This window comes from Chrysochloris asiatica, unplaced genomic scaffold (assembly GCF_000296735.1).
Source record: "Chrysochloris asiatica unplaced genomic scaffold, ChrAsi1.0 scaffold00129, whole genome shotgun sequence".
Lineage (NCBI taxonomy): Eukaryota > Metazoa > Chordata > Mammalia > Afrosoricida > Chrysochloridae > Chrysochloris > Chrysochloris asiatica.
In genome coordinates this window covers 4,390,738-4,415,087 of record NW_006408647.1, presented here as the reverse complement: position 1 = coordinate 4,415,087, position 24,350 = coordinate 4,390,738, and the positions used below count along the sequence as shown (strand labels likewise).

Here is a 24,350-nt window from a genome sequence, read left to right as displayed (position 1 = left end):
GCTTCAGATGTAGTTAATAATACAAAGGGAAAAAAAAAATCTATTCCAGCTGTGAACTTCACCAATGATGTTATTCCATATATATTTGGGGTATTTTTAGTCTTTTATTCTAAAACTCCTTTTAGATAATGCTATTATGATCCATACTATAACTGAAAATACATATTTTCAGTTAGCAGTGATTAAAATAAAAAATAACATGCATTATTTATGTTGCTGCTAACATTTGTTTAATACTGTATAGATAGAACTTTTAGCTAAAGGTTGCATAAAAAAATTAACACCGATCCAAGATTAGAAATTAAGGCAAACTTGAAAGAAGTCAGATGAAGTGTTAAAACAAAAAGTGTAATCTTTCTTTTTTCCTTTCATAGTCTCTTTAGAGTCCCTAAGAATCTAGCATCTGAAGATGAATGGGGGAGGGCTGATGGGGACTATCTTTCACTGATAATATTATATCCACCTGGAATGCTGGAGAAATGACTAACATCTGTTATAGAGATTTTATGCATATGTCCATTGATCAAATTGGTATTATTTGATCTGTACTCTAATATAATAAGGCTTATCCCATGCATTTGTTTATTTACTCATTTAGTAAATGAATGACTATTGAGTATCTATTATGTGTCTGATATGTGTGAGCAACTAGATAACAAGTGAAATATCTTTGTACCTTAAAGTGCTGTATCCATGGGGAAATGAAATAAGTGGGCCCCAGCTTACTTTTCCCTTACTTCAAATATATGAATAAATGACATTCTATGGCTGATTTCTGTATTTTAATAATGTAACGTATAATATTCTTTGTTCACTGGATAGATGGCAAGGTAAAAATCTTAAGACTAATATCAATCATCATTTAAAAAAATTCCTTTTTAGCTGTTGTAGAAAGAAGGCTGGCTTATAAAAGCAGGAGGAGGAAAATCCCCTTTTCATTAAAAATAGAAATGTCAAACACCTGCAAAATACTTCTCCAACTCTAGTAGCTATTGATCCAAGAGCCTCATGATAGACCATTTCCGAAACAAACAACAGAAAACATTTAGAACACGATGTGACCGATCAGTGTCAGGGACCACAGCATTGGCCCCATGCCATTAATGATGGCCAATTGCATACCTGCTACCAACAGAGGGTTACATAGATTTTGGTTTTGAAGGAGAAAAAGCAATGGGAGGAGGATTTTAAATGGCATGAAAGTATGAAAGCATTTAGGAGAAATTCTGAAAAAATGAGCACAATCCTTTTTAAAGGGGGGTGGGTGGAGATGGGCAGAAAAGTTTTCAGCCCTCAAAGAGGAAGAATGGTATGTATGTAATCAAAGGATGACAGAACATGTATGACGGCATTGTTTGTTACGAGATTTTCTTTCGGACACAAGAGCAGACACCAGAGGAAACAAAACTGGACTGAGCTCCGCTCCAGCATAATATGTTTTCCAATTATAGAAATCTCAACAGTAAGATAGCCAGGGAGTAAACCAGAGTTGTCACTAAAGTAGAAGGAAAAGTTTGAGATTTGCACTGAAATGGAAAGTTTTCTTTACTTACTGGAAGACCAAGGGGTCCTCTGTCACCCTTTTGACCTGGTTCACCCTTCAATCCTTTAACACCATTTAACCCTGGTTCACCCTAAATGCAAAAGCAAATGCCAATTTTGGTTGCTATCAAGGGTCTTTAAATTGGGAGAGAAGAGAGCCAGTCTCTGACATGGTTGCAGATTCCAGTTTTGGGTACCAGCAAAGTCAGGCAAGAGTCGTCTTGCATCAGTTCAAGAAGTTAATTTATTGTTTCTAAAAATTATAAACTGAAATGGATGAAATATTTTGGGAAAGCAAACCTCCAGAGAAAATGTGTTCCTTATAATCAAGATATAAATGACCAAGTTCCTGAATTTTGTGGTTATTGCTAAAGGAAATTCATTTTCTACCACAGTGTTGGGACCAAGTAAATCAAAGACACTCAGAGTGGAGGGTGCTGAGGAAGTAGGAAAGACCCACTCTGCTGGAATGGAAAACTGGAATATGCAGGATAGTGTTATATACAGATACTTTAAGCCTTTAAGCATTTTGCCTAGGGGAATAAGCTAAACATGTAGCAGCTGATGTTTGAAGTAATGCCATTTAGCAAGTCCTCATTCATTGACACTGCCAAGGCAGGTCCCTACATGGATTAATCAATAGAGTAGACAACAAATTGCCAATCCCAGAAGAGAACAGTAAGATGAAAGAACTTAAAGGTAGTTTTACTGTCTGCCCAGTGTTAGAAAAAATGAGGTATGAGTTTAACGCAAGGTGACATGACAAAAACCATGGTAAGTGATTTAGTCTCTTGACTGTTTTTTAAAATGTAGAAATGCAATGCAGCTACTTCCAGCCAGTAGCAGTCTCTTAGAGCTAGAGGGAGCTAGAGGGAGTTCTGACCTGTACACTCCATCTTTTGTGTTTACAGACATCAATTCTGTCACGAAGAACTTGGAAGTTTTGTGAAAGGAAAGTACTTTTGGACTCAAATGTCCAATAGAGTCTTGCTGGAGTGGGTTTGGGTAGATTATGTTCACATGGCAGAAGGGATTATTTTGGACAGTATTTCTTCAATTTGCCTGATAATGAAAAATCAGCATGGCACTTGTTAAACATTAAGAGTCCAGAGTGCTGCTCAGACAAATGTAGCACAGGAATAGTTACTTAAGAAAATCCCTGCCCCAGGTGATTTTTCTCATCAGGAAATTTTAGGAAACATTGAACTACATTTATCCAAGGAACATTTGAATATTCATAAATATTTGAATTTTCAAAGGGGTCACAAAAGAATGAACATATTGGCATGATACAGTGGATTGTCTGGATTCTAAAGATATGTTGTGTATTTGCGGGGCTGCCGTTATGTTGTTGTTGTTAAGCGCCGTCAGTCAAGTCAGTTCTGACTTATAGCGACTCTGTATAGGGTTTCAGAGGAGTGACTGATGAGTTTGAACCACCGACTTTGTGATTTAAATCAACCTGAGGTCCAGTGCATTATCCTGCAGCGCCACACCATGACTCCTGCTACCACTAACTTTGGCCATAGTCTCATGCTGACTCAGACTTAGTGGCTTTACTAATATCCTACCTTACTTACCAAAGCACATTTAGATTCCTTGCTGCCATTATAGGAAATCCGAATGTGCTTTGGTAGGTAAGATAGGATAATGGTAAGGCCACTGAGCCTGAGTCAATGTGAGACTGTGGCCAAAGTTCAATGTTGTTGCTGTTAGGGGGGCTGACTCCGCTCAATGGTGGTGGTGATGGTTATGTGCCATGGAGTAGGTTCCAAATCATAGCAACCCTGCATAGGGTTTTCAAGGCTGTAAATCTTTATGGGAGCAGAAAGCCTCATCTTTCTTCTGAGGAACAGCTGGTAGATTCAAACTGCTGACCTTGAGCTTAGCAGCCTGACTACTATGTTACCAGAATCTCTTCATAGCTTAATGTTGTTGTTGTTGTTGTTAAGTGCCATCGAGTTGGGTCCGACCCATACCGAGGGTGTAAATCTTTACAGGAGTAGAAAGCCTCATCTTTCTCCTGCGGAGCGGCTGGTAGTTTCTCATAGCTCAATAGTCAATTCTAATTAGCTGGTCTAAACTTGAGGTCAATGGCTTTGTATGTGGGTTGATTGCAGCTAGTGGTCCTGAGGTGATGATCAGTGGGGGCAGCCTTTTGTAGGTTTTGGAACTCTTCAGTTAGGATTGAAATAAGTGAGCATTCACTGAGAAGTTGTATTTATAAACAATCAAATCCAGTGCTCCAAAGACTTGACTTCAATTCAGGACCTAAATTCCAACCTAAGTCGTTGTTGTTGTTAAGTGCCGTTGAGTCTGATCCGACCCATCGAGACCCTGCATAGGGTTTCCAAGGAGCGGCTGGTGAACTTGTACCACTGGCCTTGCAGTTCAAACAGACCTTTCAGCCCAGCGCATTAGCCCACAGCGGTATACCAGGACTCCAAATTCCAACCTAAGAGCTATTGTTAATTAGCTGTACAGTATAGTTCAGAATAAGAAATAGCCTAACTTTCCTGTGGCTACTGTTTATCATTTATAATATCAAAGGACCACTGCTGCTGCTTCACGCTATTGAGTAGATTCTGACTCATAGTGATCCTGATTGTTTCTGAAGCTATAAATCTTTACAGGAGCAGAAAGTCTCATCTTTCTTCCTCAGAGCAGCTGGTGGATTTGAACTTGCAGCTAGCAGTCTAACAGGCAATCCCTTACACTACCAGGCTCCTTATTAAAGGACCGTTATTGCTAGGTGCTGTCTAGTTGGCTCTGAGTCATGTCGACTCTATGCACAACAGAATGAAACACACTGTCTGGCCCTGCACCACCCTCACAATTATCATTACACTTCAGCCCATTGCTGCTGCCATGTTGTTAACACATTCTGTTGGGGATTTTCCTCTTTTTTGCTGATCCTCTACTTTACCAAGCATGACGCCCTTCTTCAGGGACTGGTCCCTCTTGATAACATGTCCAAAGTGTATATGAGAGATGAAGTCCCATCACTCTGGTTTCTAACGAGCATTCTGGGTATACTTCTTCCAAAACAAGTTTGTTTGTTCTTCTGGATGTCCACGGTGCTTTTAATATTCTTCTTCACCACCATAACTCAAATGCATCAATTCTTATATGATATTCCTTATTTACTGTCCAACTTTCACATGCATATGAAGCTACTGAAAGTAGCTTGTTCAGGTACACCTTAGTACTCAAACTGATATCTTTCCTCTTGAACACTTTAAGGAGGTTTTATGCAGCAGATTTATATAATGCAATATGTAATTTGATTTCTTGACTGCTGCTTCCATAAGTGTTGATTGTGGAGTCAAGTAAATGAAGTCATTGAAATTACTATCTTTTCTCCATTTATCATGATGCTATTTATTGGTCCAATAGTGAGGATTTTTGTTTTCTTTACACTAAGATGTAATCCATACTGAAGGCTGTTGTCTTTGATCTTCATCAATAAATATTTTAAGTCCTCATTGTTTTCAGCAAGCAAGGTTGTATCATCTGCATGTTGCAGACTGTTAATGAGTCTTCCTTCAATCCTAGTGCCATGTTCTTCTTCATATAATCCAGTTTTTCAGATTATTTGTTCAGTATATACACTGAATAAATAGGGTGAAAGAATACAACTCTGTAACACACCTTTCCTGACTTTAAACCATTCAGTACCCCCTTGTTCTGTTTGGATGACTTTCTCTTGGTCTATGTACAGGTTCCTAATGAGCACAATTTAGTGTCCTGGAATACCCATTCTTCACAGTGTTATCCATAGCTTTTCATGATGCACACTTTGCATAGTCAATATAGCACAAGTAAACATCTCTCTGGTATCCTCCTCTTTCTGCCAAGATCTGTATGACATTAGCAATGGTATTTTCATTCCACGTCTTCTTCTGAATCTGGCTTCAATTTTTGGCAGTTTCCTATTCATCTACTGTTGCAGTTGATAAAATTTTTCATCAAAATTTTACTTGCATGTGATATTAATGATATTGTTTGATGATTTCCACATTCCAGTGTGTCAAAGGACTAGCATAGGTAATCTGTGAGGTCTTTTCAGCTTTACCATCTTAAATCTATGACTGAAGCAACAATTAAAGGGTGTACAAAATAAATTCTAGCATTTATGATATCAAACTATCAAAAGGAACTTGGGCACCTCTCTAACCTATGAGTCAGAATCACCTTATGGATTTTTAAAACCTTAGTCATTATGATTAGGCTAGTCTGGGGTGATACCTTGCAACCTAAAGAAAAGCCAAGAGGAAGGAGAGTGGAATTTATGACCTACCCAAAGTTCATTCTATGATGAAAGATTCACAATAGTGGTTCCTGGGTGAGCCACCTGCCTCACCTAGAGAAGGAAACTCTGGTTTCCTGAGTCGGATCAATACCTGCTGCAACTCCTAAAGCTAGGTATACCGGAAGGGAGCCAGCTCCCTAGAGAGCTTTTTTTTTTTTTTTTTCAGACTGAGCTTTATGATGCCTAATGCCATCATTGCGTTTATGTGTCCCTCCTCCCCACTTTAAAGAGCACCAACTCACTACCAGGCACTCTCAGGGGTTCCTGAACCTTCTCACAATCAGCCTTGAGGACTAACCTTTGAATTGTGTCTCATAACGGGCACCATATCATAAGATAACAATATCAACTTCTGTTCATTGGGTGTGTAGCAACAACTGCATCACACATCTTGCTAAGTGTTTTATATTCATAGGTCATTAAATTACCACAACAATACTATGAGGTAGTTACCCATTTGAATAAAGAGATTCAGAGAGAGTAAGTAATCTGCCCAAGGTGACACAGGTAAAGCTGAGAGACTCTCATCACATAAGCTCCCTGGAAGCAGCAGTTTATCTTTCAGGGTTTGTCTGAATCCCCCAGGATGTCTTTCAGTCTACACAAAACCCAAGAACAAGTTGAGACCTTTTCCACAATGCTAGCTGTCCTAGATTTGACAAGGAGAAGCTATTTTCTATTGTTCTCTTATTAATACAAGGTGTATACAGTACAATACATGTTTATGATGTGATCTTCCCCTCTAGTATGTTGTTGTGGTGGTTGTTAAGTGCCGTTGAGTCAGTTCTGATTCATAGCTACCCTGTATAGGGTTTCTGAGGTGTGGCTGGTGAGCTTGAACCACCAAGTTTGAGGTTCAAAACAACCGTGCGGTCCAGCGCATTAACCCGCAGTGCCACACCAGGACTCCCAGCATAGCACACCTGATATGCCCTACCCCATTCTAGACTAGTGAACTCTGCAAGGGAGCATAACATTAAAATGTTAGACAGTCAAAACACTTAAATGCAGCACTATTGGAAGCAAGAAACATCGATTAATAATATCAAAATATACAGCTAAAACTATCACAATTAAAAGGAGTTATCTAGACTAGTCTGATAACCTTATCAAATTCCCTTCTAACTAGTTGATTTTGAGCATATTATGAAACTTATATTGTGTCAAGGAAAAAAGCATTGTGAGAAATGGTTTATCTCTAGGTTGCATACCTTAAATTTTTTTTGTGAATCATTTTTATCGTGAGATTTAAGTATCTGGATGCTTAAAGGCTTAAAGATTAATAACATTACTTGACAAAGAAATAAGACAGGACAGACATGCTTCAGTCATGCTTCTTCATGATTAACAAGGAAAGAGAAATCAAATACTCAAGGGATGTGCTGTGTTACCTTTGGTCCAGGAAGTCCATGGGGTCCCTGGAAGATGAAAACACAGCTTTTCATTAAGAATTGATCCACTGTTTTCCAGAAGAGGATATCATGCAAAATAACAGAAAAGTTGTAAAACAAGAAACTACAGTTAAAGCAGGACAGTGGAGTTTATGACCTATGGCATCTCTTGGATTCCTGTGATAGGAAATGCATTAATAGCAATTCTGATGGCTAAATGTCTATGGTAGGGATATAAGAAATCTATAGGGCTATATGGAGTCCTGGTGTGGCACTGTGGGTTAATGTGCCAGACTGCAAAGCCGTGTGAACTGCAAGGTAGGTGGTTCAAGCTCACCATCTGCTTCCTTGGAAACCTTATACAGGGTCGCTAAGGGTTGGAACCGACTCGAATGCACTTAACAATAACAACAATGGAGTTACATGGAAGGATTTGGAACCCACATTACTCCTATTTCTCAATTCCATTGTTTTTTAATCTGGTGGGACATATAAGATGCTTTGTGAGTTTATAAGGAGTAAATGTAGGACTTAAAGGATGTTGTTGTTGTTAGGTGCCATCGAGTCAGTACCGACTCATAGCTACACTATGCACAACAAATGAAACACTGCCCGGTCCTGGGCCAACCTCACAATAGTTGCCACGCTTAAGACCATTGATGCTGCCACTTTGCCAATCCAACTTGCTGGGAGTCTTCCTCTTTTTCTCTGACCCTCCACCTTACTAAAGAACATTAACTTGCCATAAAGAAGTTTCAGACTTTGAGTATCAGGAAGATCTTTTCCATTACTACTAACTCCTCCAGACCCAAGGTATTGAGAACTAAGAAAGAAGGATATGGGGAAAATACATTCAAGTTTGGGACTCTTTTAACTGAAGATTAAGGAAAGAATTCTAATACACGAGGCATAAACATTGTTATTCAGAATACATTTATCTCTACCACAGATTAAGGTGCTTGTAACAATTGCTTATAATTGGAACAAAATCATAATGCAAGCATGAGTCAGGACATAAAACCCTATGTTGTTGTTAAATGTTAAATGTTGTTTAATGCTGCTGAGTCAGTTCCGACCTACAGCGACCCTATGTAGTATTTCTGAGGAGTGGCTGGTGAGCTTGAACCACTAAACTTGTGGTTCAAACCAACTTTGCAGTCCAGTGCATTTATCCACAGCACCACCTCAGGACTCTGAAACTGTATATTTTGTGTAAACTTAATGTAAATATTAATAAGTCACATGAAATTAATTAAAATGTATTATGGATAGCTTTAACCTTTTCAAATGATATAAATAAACAGTTGGAAGAATGGAGTATTTATCAGTGAAAAACACACAACACCAGGAAAAAAGGTCCTTATCAAACAATGCATGGATATTTGTTTCATTGGTCTGCAATCAGAATAATATTTTCCCTTTGATAAGTTTGTGGATAAACAGTTTTAGGAAATGGCAGTAACTTGATCCATTATTCTTATCTCATTTTAATAATGGTTAGAATTCCATCAAATGAATTAGTTTTATGATATGTACAGGATGTAACATTTCCTATTTAACCTTTTAACTTAAGTGAAGGGAAAATCAAATAGCCCAAAGTATGTTATTTGCTTATTCTTAATAAACTCTTTAGTTTGACAAAAAGAAAATCTATAGTAATGGTTTTGTGTTATGAAGTAGAATGGCACTGAACAATAGATGACTGCATCTGGTGTGTGGCTCTGTGGCTTAAATCATTGTTGATGTAAGATAGGAAGACAAGTGACTAGAATTTATTTCGGTCTATTGGGCCAGCCCAGCCTGCTTGGGCTCCTTAGCTCCACAGAGAAGTGCCCAGAGACATCCCCAACAGCAAGCCTCCTGCCTGAAGTTGCTCAGCTCTCTGGCTCAGTGGGTCAGCAAGCCTTACTCCAAGTGCCTGGGAACACCGTATTCCATCAGAAAGGCATTACTGAGCTCTCCATGGATCAGTGCGCTGAGTTCCAAGTGCACGGAGATACTCCACTCTGCCAAGAAGCCTCCTGCCATAAGGCCCTCAACTCTCTCTGTGGGTCATTGAATGAATCTCAATCAAGTGGACTGGAGGCACCCCAGTCCTCCAGTACGCCTCCTGACCAAAGGTGCTCAGCTTTCTCCCTCCATAGGCCAGAAAGCCCACTGTGTAACCTCCTGTCAGTTTCCTGTTTTGCTGTCCCTGCTGCTGCTTCTCTGTGCCTCTCATCAACTCTGGTGTTATAGCTCTCTGTTTCCTGGGTCTAAGAGGGACCCACAGTCCAAGGGAAATACTCCACACCCATTTCTTCTTCATGGTGGTAGTCCGGTCTCCCCTTCTACCTCTGGGATAGCACATCTTATTGTTTTTGTTGTTAAGTGCTGTCAAGTTGCTTCCGACCCATAACGACCCTGAATAGGGTTTCCAAGGAGCAGCTGGTGAGCTTGAACCACTCAACTGTGGTTAGCAGTCCAGCGTATTAACCCACAGTGCCACACCAAGCACTCCAGTTCATCTTATAGTAGACGGCAAAACTCACTGATCTCCTTGTTAGGGTTCCATGTACCTTATCTGCATTATTAGCAAACGGTCCAATCCTCTTGGTAGGCCACAAACACTGTATTTGCATCATCCCACCCAATCATTTGGTGGGCATAACAAGGCCATATGGAGCTCTGGTAGCATAGTGGTTACAAGTTGCGCTGCTCAAGGTAAGCAGTTTGAAACTATCAGCTGTTTCGCAGGAGAACAATGAGGCTTTCTGCTCCCATAAAGACTTACAGCCTTGGAAACCCTATACATGGTCACTATGAATCAGAACTGATTCCATAGCACACTACTACCACCACCACCACGACCACCAAGGCCATGGCTAGAAAGGCCATATAAAAGGATCCACTGCACCCTAGCACAATGGATCAACAACATGCTATAAAGGTGAAAGGAAATGTATGACATCTGTCGAAGCAAGCTTCACTTTTTATAACATTATTTTATAAATGTTCTTATGGGATATTCCTTTCAAAGACATCAAAGACCTCAAACTGCAAAACTGGTTAGAAACATTCCTTGATAGCTATGATGATTAATCTTACTTTATTACTAAAAATACTAACAGAAAAACAAACTAGAAAAGTGATTAGTTAAAACTTTTGCCAATGTTCACAAAATAAGGTCAGAGGAAAGCTTGTTAGATCTAGCTGTCTTTCTTCATACTCTTCAACACAAAACTACTGTCTCTTTCCAACACACATGGCTTAGAGAGTGAAAGACAACACTGTAAAGTCAAATATATTGCAAAGTGCCTTGTATTTTCTGTGCATTCCATATAGGATAGTACAAAACACAAGCTGGCTATTTTGAGGGATATGTTTATGTTTTCTCTAGTAGTATGCTAAAAGATAAACTATTATATTTTAGAGGACTGGGGAACTTACCATGGGGCCTGGTGGTCCATGGGAACCTGGTGGGCCTGGTGGGCCTATGATCTGTACGTCCAAAAAATAAACATGGATTGGGTTACTTCATTGAGATATGGCAGTTCAGCTTGATTCCTGTGCTAGGCGTCTGGTAAGGTCATTAATAGCTACACAGACAGAAAGACACTGGAAGAAGTGATACATTTTATTCTCTAGGTTAAGAAATTCCTTCGTAAGGGCAACAGCAATGGCAAAAAAGGCTTACAAAAATACGGTTATTCTACAAAGGCCAGAATAAATCAAAAAGTACATTGAAAGAAAAGGAAGCAACTGATTACCAAGAAATGTTACAATGCCATAACCACTATTAAACTCTCAAATATTTTACTCAGCAAAAACCGGGCTCTGGAGGGAAAAAGGGACATATGTTCTATAACGACAGAGCTCTAGCCACAAGCATTGTGGGAAAACCATTGATTTTCTTCTTAGGAGTAGACAGCCCTCTGAAAAACTGCTTCCAACTCAGGCCTCTGAGACCCTCTGTCTCTCATTGTACAAAGTTGACAGATATTTCTTCCACTGTTTGACAAACCAAGAGGTTCACAGTCTTTCCACTGTTGATAAGCCATCTGGCACAGGTTGAGGTAGGTAAATAATAGGTTTGTATCAGGGTTCTTTAGAAACCACGGAAGTTCAGCCAACAAGACTTACGGAAGGACCTTGAGGACCAGGCAATCCAGAGTCTCCTTTTTCTCCTTTTATTCCATTGGCACCCTACAAAGAGCCATTGAAAGTATTGAGGTAAGTCAGTGAAAGTCATCTCTAAAGTGTAAGAAACAACTGAATTTTCTTCCCAAACCCAACATCCTATGAAAATTTTTATAATATTATAATCATGATATATAAAAGAAAGATTTATTCTCTTGCATTTTAGACTACCACCCGAGTCCCTATGACTGTACGTGATAAGTGGAAATATAATATAAGGACAGACTGGATTTGGTTTAATTAGTTACATTTATTCAGTGTTAAATATATAGGTTATAAATGTTGTACTCTTTATGGTGGTGTGCATTTTAAATAGCAATGGCAAGTCTTTTATATCTTATTGACGTTTATTGATACATTTCCTTGTCTAAAAAAATATCTAGGGCAATACTACATTTTCCCCTCCAAATTCTCAGTAAAAATTAGGGAAGAAAAAAAATCAAATAAAAACACCATTCCATAGATCACACAAAGACTACAATTTCTAGAGTAGCTAATTAAAAAAAAAAAAAAATTGAAATTTTTTTTGCCTTATTTTTTCAATTATGGTTTATTTTATACTGAGCAGTTACTAACTTAAGTTAAAGAGGCTAAATATATTTATATCTTCTAGTGAAAATAATTCAGGAAAACATGGAGGTTTATTTTATAACTTATTTGACTAGGTGCTTTAAAATTTGTTAGAGTGCCTCAGTTGCAGTAACTAACTAATCATACTTCAACTATTTCAAAATAAATATATTACATGAACCACTGTATGAGACTTCAGATAATAATATATGACTCTTTTCTGAATATTTAATTGATCATAATAAGAATACATCATAAAAATGATAAACATACCGGTAATCCTGGAAGTCCAATTCCTCCTTTTTCACCTGGCATACCTGGGTCCCCCATGTCGCCCTTTGAGCCTTTAAATCCCTACAAATGATATGGTTTCATGTTAGAATGTTAGCTACTTGCTGTTATAGTTAAGTTCTGTTGAGTAGGTTCCAATTCATAGCGACCCTGTATTGGCTTGTAAACCTTTAAAGAGCAGAAAGGCTCATCTTTCTCCTGTGGAGCAGCTGGTGGGCTCAAACCACTGGCCTTGTGGTTAGCAGTCTAGTGCTTAGCCTACAGAGCCCCAGAGTTCCCCTTTAAACTACATTGTTGTTGCTGTTAAGTGCCATTGAGTCGATTCCAACCCATAGCGACCCAAGGAGCAGCTGGTGAGCTTGAGCCACCAACCTTGCAGTTCAAACGACTTTGCAGTCTGGCGCATTAGCCCCATAGTGCCACACCAGGGCTTCAGTAACTACATACTGATCCCAAATTATAGCTATATCCTAGGTAAAACAGAATTTCAGGTCAATTTTTCCAATAAGTGGGCTCCTATGCTGAAATGATGGCACTTAACAACAACAATGAAAGCATAAATGTTGAAATGAAGGAGACTTGGCTGTGTAATGGGTTAGGTATTGGGCTGCTAACCACAAGGTCAGCGGTTCAAACCCAGCAGCCACTCCTATCTGCTCCTGTAAAGATTTATAGTTTTGAAAACCCCAAGGTGCAGTTCTACTTGGTCAGATAGGGTCACTGTGCATCAGAATCAACTCCAAGGCAGAAGGTTGCTTTAAATGCTGAAATGGGAATCCTTGGGTGGTGCCAGTGGTTAAAGTTCTCAGCTGCTAACGGACAAGTTGGAAATTGGAGTCCTCTCATAGTTGCCTTGGAAGAAATGCCTGGTGACGTATTTCCTAATAAATCAGTCATGGAAAATCCTCTGGAGAATTATTCTACTCTGACACCCCTGGAGTCATTATTAGTTGGAAATCTATTCAACAGCAACTGCTTAATGAAGAAATGGTTCCCATTTTGAGGTAGAGTTCTTTCTTTTACGTTTTTATTATGAATTGAGTTAAAGTTATACAGAGCAGATCATCAGTTTTACATTCAACAAATCACATACTTAGTTTCATTACAATTATTATAATCCCCTCCATGTACCATCAGTTAACAGTATTTCTCTCTATTCATTTTAGCTCTCTCTCTCTTTCTCTCTCTCTCTTTTTTTCTTTTTTTTTTTTAAACTCTCATGCATATATAAAAATTTACAACACCAAAGGGCGCATTCTGCAAGTCTGCTTCCTGGCCGCCAGCTCTTACTCCCTCTCGTCCCATGAATCTAGAGTCCTCAGCTGCTCCCTCTCTACATGTCCCCATCTCTGCCTCCATCTCTGGTGTTGCTACTTCTCTGGATAAAGTCTCGCATTCTGCTTGTGCTCTTCTCCCTTGATGGTCCTAGGATCCTCTGTTTCTGGACTGTAAGATTAACCACTCCCCATAGGGTCGCTATGGGTTGGAACCGACTAGACGACACTTAACAATAACAACATACCTATTTCATATGGAGTCCTGGCATGGACTTATACTGTAGTATAAGCATTGGTCAGTGGTCCAAACCTACTAGCCACTCCTCAGAAACCCTATACAGGATCACTAAGATTTGGAACTGACTTGATGGTATGGAATAGCAACAAACCTATTTCGTAGTCTTAGTTTAGAATCACTCATGGGATGGGTGCCTGAATGGATGGATGGATCATCTAAAATCTTCCTAGATTTAGAAATCTGATGAGGAGTAACAGGATAGCCAACCCACTGGACTTAATTGAAGATGATGTCAGCTATTGTGTATTAGGGGCCATGAAGTATGTTGTTAATGTATGTCATTTATCATGACTAACATGGGGGAAGTAACAAAGCCAAATTCAAAACTTATAATGTGATCATGGATTGATATAGCAAGCCAAGCTAAGTACCTTTCGTTTTCAAATGTTCATTTTATGTGACACTATCATGAGTTAATGCACTGGACTGCAAAGTCAGTTTGAACTGCGAGGTTGGCGGTTCAAGTTCACCAGTCGCTCCTTGGAAACCCTATACAGGGATGCTATAGGTTGGAACCGATTCAACGGCACTTAACAACAATTATGGAATCCTAGTGTGGCATGCAGGATCAGCACTAGATTGCAAACTACAAGGTTGACAGTTCAAACCCACCACCTGTTCCTCGGAAACCTTATACAGGATCATTATGAGTCAGAACTGACTCGAAGGCACTTAACAACAACAACATGCTAGTTTACGTGCTCCTGGTGTGGCACTTTAGGATACGCACTGGACTACTAACTGCAAGGCTGGTGGTTAAAACCTACCAGATACTTCTTAGAAGCCCTACAAAGGATTGCTGTGATTTGAAAGAGACTCAATGGCACTAAACAACAATAAGATGCAATTTCAACATATTACTTTTATTTTGACACTGTAGAATCAGCACTGGACATCAAAACACAAGGTTGGCAGTTCAAATCCACCAGCTGCTCCTTTGAAACCCTATATAGGGCTGCTGTGAATCAGAACCAACTTGATGGCATTTAACAACTAACAACGTATATTTAAAAAAAATTCTTTTCAATTTAATTTTCTTATGTTATACTTCTTCCTGATGATTAAAATGTTCACTATCTCTACTGAGAATCTGCTTGATTTCTTACGGTTAGCTTGATTTTAGCTACTGTGGTTTAATGCACTGGACTGCAAAGTCAGTTTGAACCACAAAGTTGGTGGTTCAAGCTCACCAATTGCTCCTCAGAAACCCTATACAGGGTAGCTATGGGTCAGAACTGACTCGACAGTACTTCAAAACAACAATAGCAGGGTAAATAATGGAAGCCCCATAAACATCAAAGATCTTCAAGCCCGCATAATATGATTCTGACTTATGATTCATGTCCATATTCTTTTGGTCAGATTCTTTTAGGGCAGAGGCAGCAAGGTATGAACCATGCATCAGCTGTGATTGTTTTTATATTGGCCCAAGTGTATTTTGTATTGTGAAAGTGGTGTTAAAAAAAATTGACAGAGACCATATGTGACCGGAAAAGCCTAAAACATTTAGTATCTGGCCCTTTATGAAGAATTTGCTGACCACCTTCCTTAGGAGATACCCTTTGAGAAACTTCCCCGGTTCACAAAATGAAAACTACTCAGTCTGACTTTTCTAAGGAACAAGAAAATTTGGTGCAATTTTTATTTGTGAAGCATTGTTAAAGTGACAACATGTGAGCAATATCTATTTCTGTGAAAACTATGATCTCTGTTTTTAAATCTAAATTATTTATACTCACTGATAAAAATCAGGTAATTCTTACTAGATTGATATTAATCTAACAGTCTATTGAAAATTCATAGAGAGGTCACTGGTAGCTTGACGACGAGTGTTCGAAGAACAAAATTAAAGCACCGTGTATCTTGTATCTTTCTGTGAAGAAAATGAATATCTAATATTAAACTAACTGCTTCTTAGAGTTAATGTAGTTAATCTCTAGAGTGGTGTTGTTCTTGCTAAGTGTCATCATAATGATCCTGTATTGGGTCTCTGAGGAGCAGCTGGTAGATCTTAACTGCTGACCTTGTGGTTTGCATTTTGGTTCTGATCCTACAGTGCCATACAAGGAAAAAGAAGATACTATAAATTCATACTTATATATTTTTTTGGCTCAAAACCTATAATAAAATGAATAATGATTCTTAAATGATAGTCAATTTCTTTGAAAATTACCTGCTCTCCATCAACTCCTGGGTTTCCTGGCGCTCCTGGCTCTCCCTGTTAAGATAAAAAGGGATAATCTGTCTTTATTTATCATCGGTAGCAAACTACACTAAATACAAAAATGATGCTGGTTGGTTACATAAGTCTTGCTTTTTAGAAAATGCATTGTAATTTGACATAGTACATATCTAAACTCCAAACAGTAACATTTTTTTTGAAGCTTATGTGTAATACTACTTATGTATAATATAATATCCAATGATTCACTTATTCTTCCATGTAAGATGCAAATAAAACAAAAACAACAAAACAAAAATAGTAAAAGTAAACTGAAATACATTATTTGATAACAGACAATATCCTATAGCAGCAATGTATATGACTCAGCTAGTTAATTTCTTCCTTTAAAAAACAACACAACCTCTATGATTTCTCTTATTTTCTAGTATGAGGAAAAAGCAAAACATGAATTAACCTAAGAGAGAACAAATTGCAAACACTCAAAAATTTACAGTAATATTTTATCTGGCACAATTTGAATGGATTTATAATCATTGGGAATGTGCTCTTTCCAAGAAAATCCTCACTGAGGAACATAATGAATCAAATGATATCTTAATCCACATAAAATTAATTTTGGATCAATTCAATTTCCTATACCATTCTAAGAATAAACTAAGATTTACTCTTCATGTTATGATTTATTAGAATCCTCAACACACTCAAAATATACCAATGATGTGCTATTTTTAAAATTTAAGATATTTCCATTAAAAATCAATTTAAATAATTTGTTAGAAATCTATCAAACAATAAATGTCCAGTCACCTTTCAGTTTGAAAGGTACTATACAAACAAATTCCTTGAAAGACTAGATATTATTTCATGTCAATGTGACATTTATGCAGATCCCATTACACCTATTTCTGATTTCCACATTGCGGAAACCTTGTATAAACAGCTCTTCTCATTGTGAGTGGCCCGCCTCCCAGACAGCTCTCCAAGGAAGCTGACATGAGACTGTAGTTTCAAGAAAGGCTTGTTTGGTGATGTTATAATAAACCACAATATTGAAATGGTTAGAGCTCCTTTCCCTGGTAAAAACTTTAAGAGCCATGAGCCACAGAATGAAATTTGAGCTTTCCAGTGTTTAAAGAAGGCATGATCTTGTGGTTTGAAACAAATGAAAAGAAAAGCTTCCCTTATTTCAGACTTCCTGCTCTTTGTGGTAGCAGCAAAGTTTATTTTGCCACAAACAAGTCTGCTGAGGTTGGATGCACCTGGCTAAGCCTGAATTTCACTCAGAGTCTGAATGCTTGTCAGCACTCTGGGTCTCATAATGATTGCTTTGCTAAGGCTTTTACCTCTAAAATGCAACCCATGAGAGTTTAAAGAGAAATACAATTCATGAGTGCTTAATTCATTTACCCTTCACCCTTCAAATGTTATTTATAAATAGTTATTTTGTGTTTAAGAAGTCAAACAATCGTTGTTTAATAAAGGAGGAAGAAATGCTAACTGTGCAGGTTCCCATCCAATCTGTGACTTGGAGTTCCTAGTCCAGAATGGAGTCTACACTTGATTCAAGCTGAGTCTCCTAACTCTTGGTCACAGGATGGCGCTGTAGGTTAACACGCTGGGCTGCAAAGTCTGAATCCCAAGGTTGGTGGTTTAGGCTCAGTCTCTCCTTGGAAACCCTATACAGGATCACTATGGGTTGGAACTGACTCAACAGCATTTCACAACAACAACAACAACAACAACAACAACAAACGATGGTGAGGAGTCCTGGTGTGGAGCTGTAGGATAAGCACTAAACCACAAGGTCTGCTTAAATCACAAGGTCAGTGTTTCAAACTCACCAGCCACTCTTTGGAAACCCTATATACGGTTGCTATGTGTCAGAACCCATGAGATGGCACTTAATAACAATAACAACAATAACCAATGGTGAAAATGTATAAATGATAAAGTCTAAGTGGATATGATAAAATGCATAAGAAGTTAAGAATTCAAAACTGCTATATTCCTTTTCTACTTTCAAGATTTCAATGAGAAGATTAATAAGAGTGTGAGTGGGGTGGGGTGGGGGATATAATAGGAAGGACGACAGGGGTCTAAGGCAAGGAACTCTAAATCTCTCTCCCCACATTATTTCTTTAGAACGTCATCTAGTTCATCTTCTTGACTTTCCGTTTTAACTTAAAGCCATCTTTGAGAACAAAAACTGAGAAGGATGCTCCAAGAATGCCCATACCACTCTCATTTAATCAAAGTACTTACTGTATTAATTTGTTGTTGTTGTTAAGTGCGGTCAATCGGTTCTGACCCATGGTGACCCTGTATAGGGTTTTAAAGGGTCTTTGTTTGCCTGTCTGCTTCGCTAGTTTGTAAGGTGCTTGTTGAAACCATTACTATAGACCTTATCACAGAGTGGTGGTAGTGTGCCAATGAGTCGGTTCTTTCTGATTCACAGTGATCCTTTATAGGGTTTTTGAGCCTGTAAATCTTTATGAGAGCAGAAAGTCTCATTTCTCCCGTGGAGTAGTTGGTGGGTTCAAATTGCTGACCTTGCAGTTAGCAGCCTGACGCACAGCTAGACATCACCAGGGCTCCTTTATTACAAAAGTGTTGTTGTCATTGTTGTCAAGTGCCATCAAGTTAGTTTCAACTCAGCAACTCTGCATATACTTTCCAAGGAGCATGTGGTGGGTTTGAACTGCCAAAGGAGCAGCTGGTGGGTTTGAACTGTCAACCTGTGGTTTCCATTGCTCCTCCTACAGCACCACACCAGGACTCCCATCATAGAGTTGTTGTTGAGTGCTGTCAAGTTAATTCATTTATAATGATGCTGTATAGAGTTTCCAAGGAGCGACTGGTCGGTTTGAACCACTGATCTTGTGGTTAGCAGTCAAGTGCTTATCTTACAGCACCACATTAGGATTCATACCCTACAGCACCTACAGGACACTTATATCACAGAATAGAGACTCAAAAGTAATTTATTGTATAATGGATTATAACACAGAGATATAAGGTCCAGTGATACAGCCTTTTTTGGTGAGGTGGTCCCTTTTGCCCTTTTGGATAAAGGAATGGGTGCTTCTTGGGCTCTTGTAGACCTTAGGGATGCAGTTTTGGGGGAATGAGTTACAAATTTCGCTTTGGGAACAATTTTGGCTCTGGAGACCTAGTCAAGCAAGTAGTCTAGGGAAGATAAAGGAAGGAATTTAGATTTCCATAGACTCAACACAGATTTCCTTGTAGGCTGTGTAGCCCAGTTCACCAAGATATTAAGGAAAAATTCATGTCAACTTGCTTGAATATACAAACAGGTATAAAGATTGTTTATATGAGTGGAGCTTTCTTTGTGTTAACTCTTTTAGGAACCAGAATGTGGTGCAGACACAGTTAAAGTATCCCCAAACTTAGGTTAATACTATATATTGAATCTATTTGAAATGAAGATATATGTTTTAATTTAACTTACAAGGGTTTCAGTAATATTTTACTATATTTCATTTATATAATATGAACATTACTTTTACTATGTACTAGATTTCTTTTTAAAAAATCTAGAAAGTGACGAGTACAAAAGCTGATATGTATGTGTGGGAAACTTAGAAAATAAACTGCATTAAGAAACATAAACAAAAAATGAATTTTGAAACCACTTGAATCCTGTACAAAAATCCAATGATGAAAGTCATGTTTCAACACGTTAGCTCAAACACTTGTCTGAAAAGTTAGAGTGACTGGTCATGTGTTAATTGATCAAACATGGTTGAATAACTAAGCTTTAGTTTGGAGGCATAAAGCTAACACCACCAACAAATTCTAGATATAATCAAGTAATGCTAGATTTCTACTGTTTGTAGTTAGCATGTTTCATTAGCTAAGACAAAAATGGTAGAATGTCTGAATATGCATATTAATTCTTGTGTCATTAATTATTCCAACAATGTTTCTTAAAATTGTCATTTGTAAATGCATCATGGTAAAGAGCTTTCCTTGTTTTGCTTTTTTTTTTTTTTTCCTTTGAATCTACAAAAGAATTATAGGAAAGAATTTTTGTAATTGTCAGAGAAAATTTCTTTAAATTCTTCTTTCCTCTTTTCATACTGGTTTAATATTCTCCTTTATTCTCAATGCCCTCCCTTAAATGCTATTCTTTTTCTCTCCTTTCTTTCCTAGTTTTCTTTCCTCCAGATTCTCTTTACTTCAGTCCACATCTCAATTTCCTTTCTTAACTCTCTTAACAGATACTGGTGATTTCAGTTCTCCAGCATTTTGTAAGGTTTGTTTTCAAAGATTCAGATACAAGATTTTCTGCACTGTGAATATGTGATAAATAGAAATGAATGAAATAAACAACAACCTTTGGTCCTTGTAATCCTTGAGGTCCAGGAGGTCCAGGGGGACCCTAAATCAAGAAAAGATATAAAAAATTTTAAAGGAGCAGGTATATGTATTAAAATGCACGTTTTAAATCAGAAGTACAGTATATACCTCTCTTATTTCTATCAGAATCAAATATCTCTCAAAATTGAGTTCCAATAGGGAAAAATTCACAGGTTATATAATTATAAAAACTATTTACTGATATGCTGAGATATCAACTCATTTTGGTCAAAATAGCATAGGAGAACCTTTTAGACTGAATTTATAAGACAATGTGAAATTGTTTCCATGTTCCACTTTCATCTTTTTGGGATGAATTAGCCTACAAGCACTACCTATGTTTCTAGATAGTTCTGCCAAAAGGTTTTGCTTTCTCAAAGACTGAAAGAAAAGAAAAAAAAGCTATATTATTAAAACAAGATTCGGAACTTTTAAGAATAATACTAACTAAAAAACCCTTTTTCACTAAGCAGACAAAATAATTCAACTGGGACAAAAAGTCATTCACTATAGGTTATTAATATAATAAAACATAAAATTAAGTATCAGATAAAGACAACTGCTACATTAGTACCATTATTACTGACATGCATCAACAACAAACAGAAAGTCACAAACAACAGAAATCATGCAATATGAGTTACCGTGACAGTTAAGGTGGTAATCCTCTGTTGGGAAAATGTAGCAACAAAGACAGAGTTAACTATTTGTGTGCCAAAGTAAAAGAATACATTTTTGAAATCATCAAATTTTACAATGTGTTTTAGCACATCTGATATAAGGAATCGACAAAACACAGAAAATATTGAAAATATTATCCTATCTTCAAAGGAATACAATATTATTATGAATTTTTAAAAATTTACTTTTTGAAATGTTTTTAAAGAAATCTCTGAGAGAAGAAAAAGGAACCTGTCAAGTTTAAATTCACCTTAAATTAAAAAAATTATTTAGTCACACTCAAAGAATTTAATCAATGTTATTGAATTGTACATGATGACATTGTAGAATTGGTGCATGTTTTGTTGTATTTTCAACAATAACAAAATAAATAAATTTTTTAAAGTTATTTAGTAAAATGTTGTTGTTAAGTGCCCTTGAGTGGTTCGACCCATAGCGACTCTGAGGAATGGCTGGTGACCTTGAACCGCCGACCTTGCAAAACAAACCGTCTTTTCAGTCTAGTGCATTAACCCACAGTGCCATACCAGGACTCCATTTAGAAAAATAGTAAACATATATATCAGTTTAGCTGTGAGCTAAAGAGATTTTGCTAGTCATAAGAAATTCATAGTAAAAGTACTTTGATTAGAGAAAACCACAATACCTGATTGCACAACTAATCTTTTTCTTATTTTTAAGACTGTAACTCATTTGTTGTACTACAATGAACTTGTTTTGTTCTAGCACCATAACTAAAGATGTGATTCAACATAGAATTAATATAGTTTTTTTATTTTAAAGTGTTAGAGTGATGCATAAAAAACATACTCTCTCAAAGTATGAAATCGCATAAACACCTGATTTCTAACACATTAATTTTTATTTCAATGTTTTCTGTTTCTTATATTTTATTTTTTCTAACTAAATATTTCTAATATCTGTTCCTTAACTCAAGCTTTTAAAAATTCTCATCACCATCTAAAATAAACCTATCGTATGAATCACGGGTGATTTTAAGCCTAGTCATTGTGAGTAATGAAAACCATTTCTAGACACCAAGGTCATAGTCAACATCCCACTTTGGTGAGCAGTGACTAAAGTCTTAAAAACTCATGAGGAGCTATCTAAGGTGCAACTATTGGTTTCTCCCCACCTGAAGGAAAGAAGAGTGAAGAAAATTGAAGACCCATGGAAACAATTAGTCCAATGGATTAATGGACCACGTGGACCTCAGCATCCACGACGTAAGACTAGGAGAACTAGATGGTGTCCAGCTACCATTACTGATGGCTCTGAAAAGGATCACAGTAGAAGGCCCTGGATAGAATGGTAGAAAAATATGGACCAAAACTCAAAATCATAAAAAAGAACAGACTTTTTGGTTGGCTAGACCCCGGTGGAATTCCTGAGACAATTGACCTTAGTTGCCCTTCATGTCTGGAACTAATCTCATGCCCAAGGCTCAATTTTCAGTCAAATAATAGACAAGTGCATTTGGTGAACACTGTTTTAATTATTTAATTACTATTGTTGCAGAAGTCATTTTTAAATGATCTATTTTGCTTCAAACATTTAATTGACTCTCTAGTGACATGGGGTCATCATTCCTTAGAAAGCAATGTATTTTATTCAATGTATAAGTGGTTAGGTATTATTCCATGATAAAGCCAGTTATGGTAAGAAAACAAAATCAGTGCCTTTAAGACAAAACAAAATGCTCATAAAATGCTACCAAAAAAAAAAAAAAATCAGAGCCCAGGTTTTTAGACCATCTGATCTGTGATAACATAGGCACTGCTTACTTATTACAAGGGATTAACCTAGAGCAAGTATTAGATTTATAGTTCTGAGAAAGCTACTTCTTCATTTCTATAATGTAGATGAGTCATTTAATAAGGCTATTAGAAAATTACAGAGTAGAAATAATTGTTTTCATCATTGCCTTCCAATTGCATATTGCATTTTTAACTAGCAAGCAGAATCATAAAACCTTAGAAAGGCAAAACAGTTCTAAACTTGAACTCTGAAGTTTTCCAGCATGCTCTATAGATAAATTCATATTTTCCGCCAGAGCATGAGACTAGTTTGCCTTTTTGTAAAGTAAATACAAATTAAAAATTAAACATAAAATGTGTTTTATAATGAGTTACATAATAAAGAACGGTATTAATAATAAAGGAACTAACTAACAGATGAAGTTTAAATAACTATGTTTGTGAGATATGAAAATAGTTCAGGGCAGGTTCCATCCAGTTATTTTACGAGCAAATTAAAGTAACTTTATAAAGACTCATAGTGAACCTCTACAGGGTTTCTGAGGATCACCTGGTGGGTTTGAACCGCCGACCTTGTGATTCACAGTCCAGTGCTTATCATACACCAGGAGTCCAACTGATTTTATTAGAAACTGCTAATTCACAAGCAATATTTTTGAAGTGGAGAAAAAGCAATATTTTTGAAGTGGAGAAAATATATACACTATTTACAAGCACAGGAGCTTGGTAACATAGTGGTTGTGAATCAAGCTGCTAGCCTCAAGGTCAGCAGTTCAAAACTACCAGCTGTCTTATGGGAGAAAGGTGAGGCTTTCTGATCCTGTAAAGATTGACAGCCTCAGAAACTCTGTACAGGGTCGCTATGAGTCGGAACTGATTCCACAGAACTTAACCACCACCATTTCTAAGCACAGCCTTTTTTGTAAGAATAAGAAATCTTTGAGACATATACCCTAACTAGTTGACTTTGATGGACATTGGCTGGTTTACCATCATGCAGAACTTGAGGTGAGGAAGAAAAAACAAAACAAAACAACCAAGAGAGAACATATATCTTTGAGTATTAAGATATAGGTGATGAACTTTTTAAAAGTATAGTACTTTTAGGCACATCAGTAAAATAGATTCAGACTCTCATTAAAAAATATATAACCCGAAAAGTACTAATACTAGATTTAATGGACTCATGTAAAAAAAAAAAAAATCCATTCTGATAACATCTTCATTTTACAGATGAGATCAATAGAGTAAATGACTCTTCCCAAAATGAGCTAATAAGCAATAGAAGGGAGATCAAAATAGAGATTTCAGTTTTAGGCTTCAAACTTGAACTTATCTGGTTCTGTTCATGCAAAGAATGATCAAAAGATTCTTTCACAATTTTGCAGATAATGGGCAGCAATATTGGAGTATTTGGGGGAGATAAGAGAATGGATACCTCCTAAAATTTGTGGCAAGAATAATGAAGTCATTGGAAGTACATGGAG

At 37.3% G+C, this 24,350-nt stretch overlaps 1 protein-coding gene across 1 annotated transcript in view; it reads right to left on the bottom strand.

The window, feature by feature from the left end:
- COL25A1 (collagen, type XXV, alpha 1) overlaps nt 1-24,350 on the bottom strand; it is a 668,242-nt gene that overhangs the window by 31,935 nt on the left and 611,957 nt on the right. The window contains exons 24-30 of the mRNA XM_006869318.1: nt 21,070-21,093; nt 20,403-20,447; nt 16,034-16,078; nt 12,268-12,348; nt 11,368-11,430; nt 10,675-10,725; nt 7,246-7,272 (exon numbers count right to left, since the gene is read on the bottom strand). Coding sequence (XP_006869380.1) covers nt 7,246-7,272; nt 10,675-10,725; nt 11,368-11,430; nt 12,268-12,348; nt 16,034-16,078; nt 20,403-20,447; nt 21,070-21,093 — 336 coding nt within the window. The remainder of the gene's footprint in view (nt 1-7,245; nt 7,273-10,674; nt 10,726-11,367; nt 11,431-12,267; nt 12,349-16,033; nt 16,079-20,402; nt 20,448-21,069; nt 21,094-24,350) is intronic.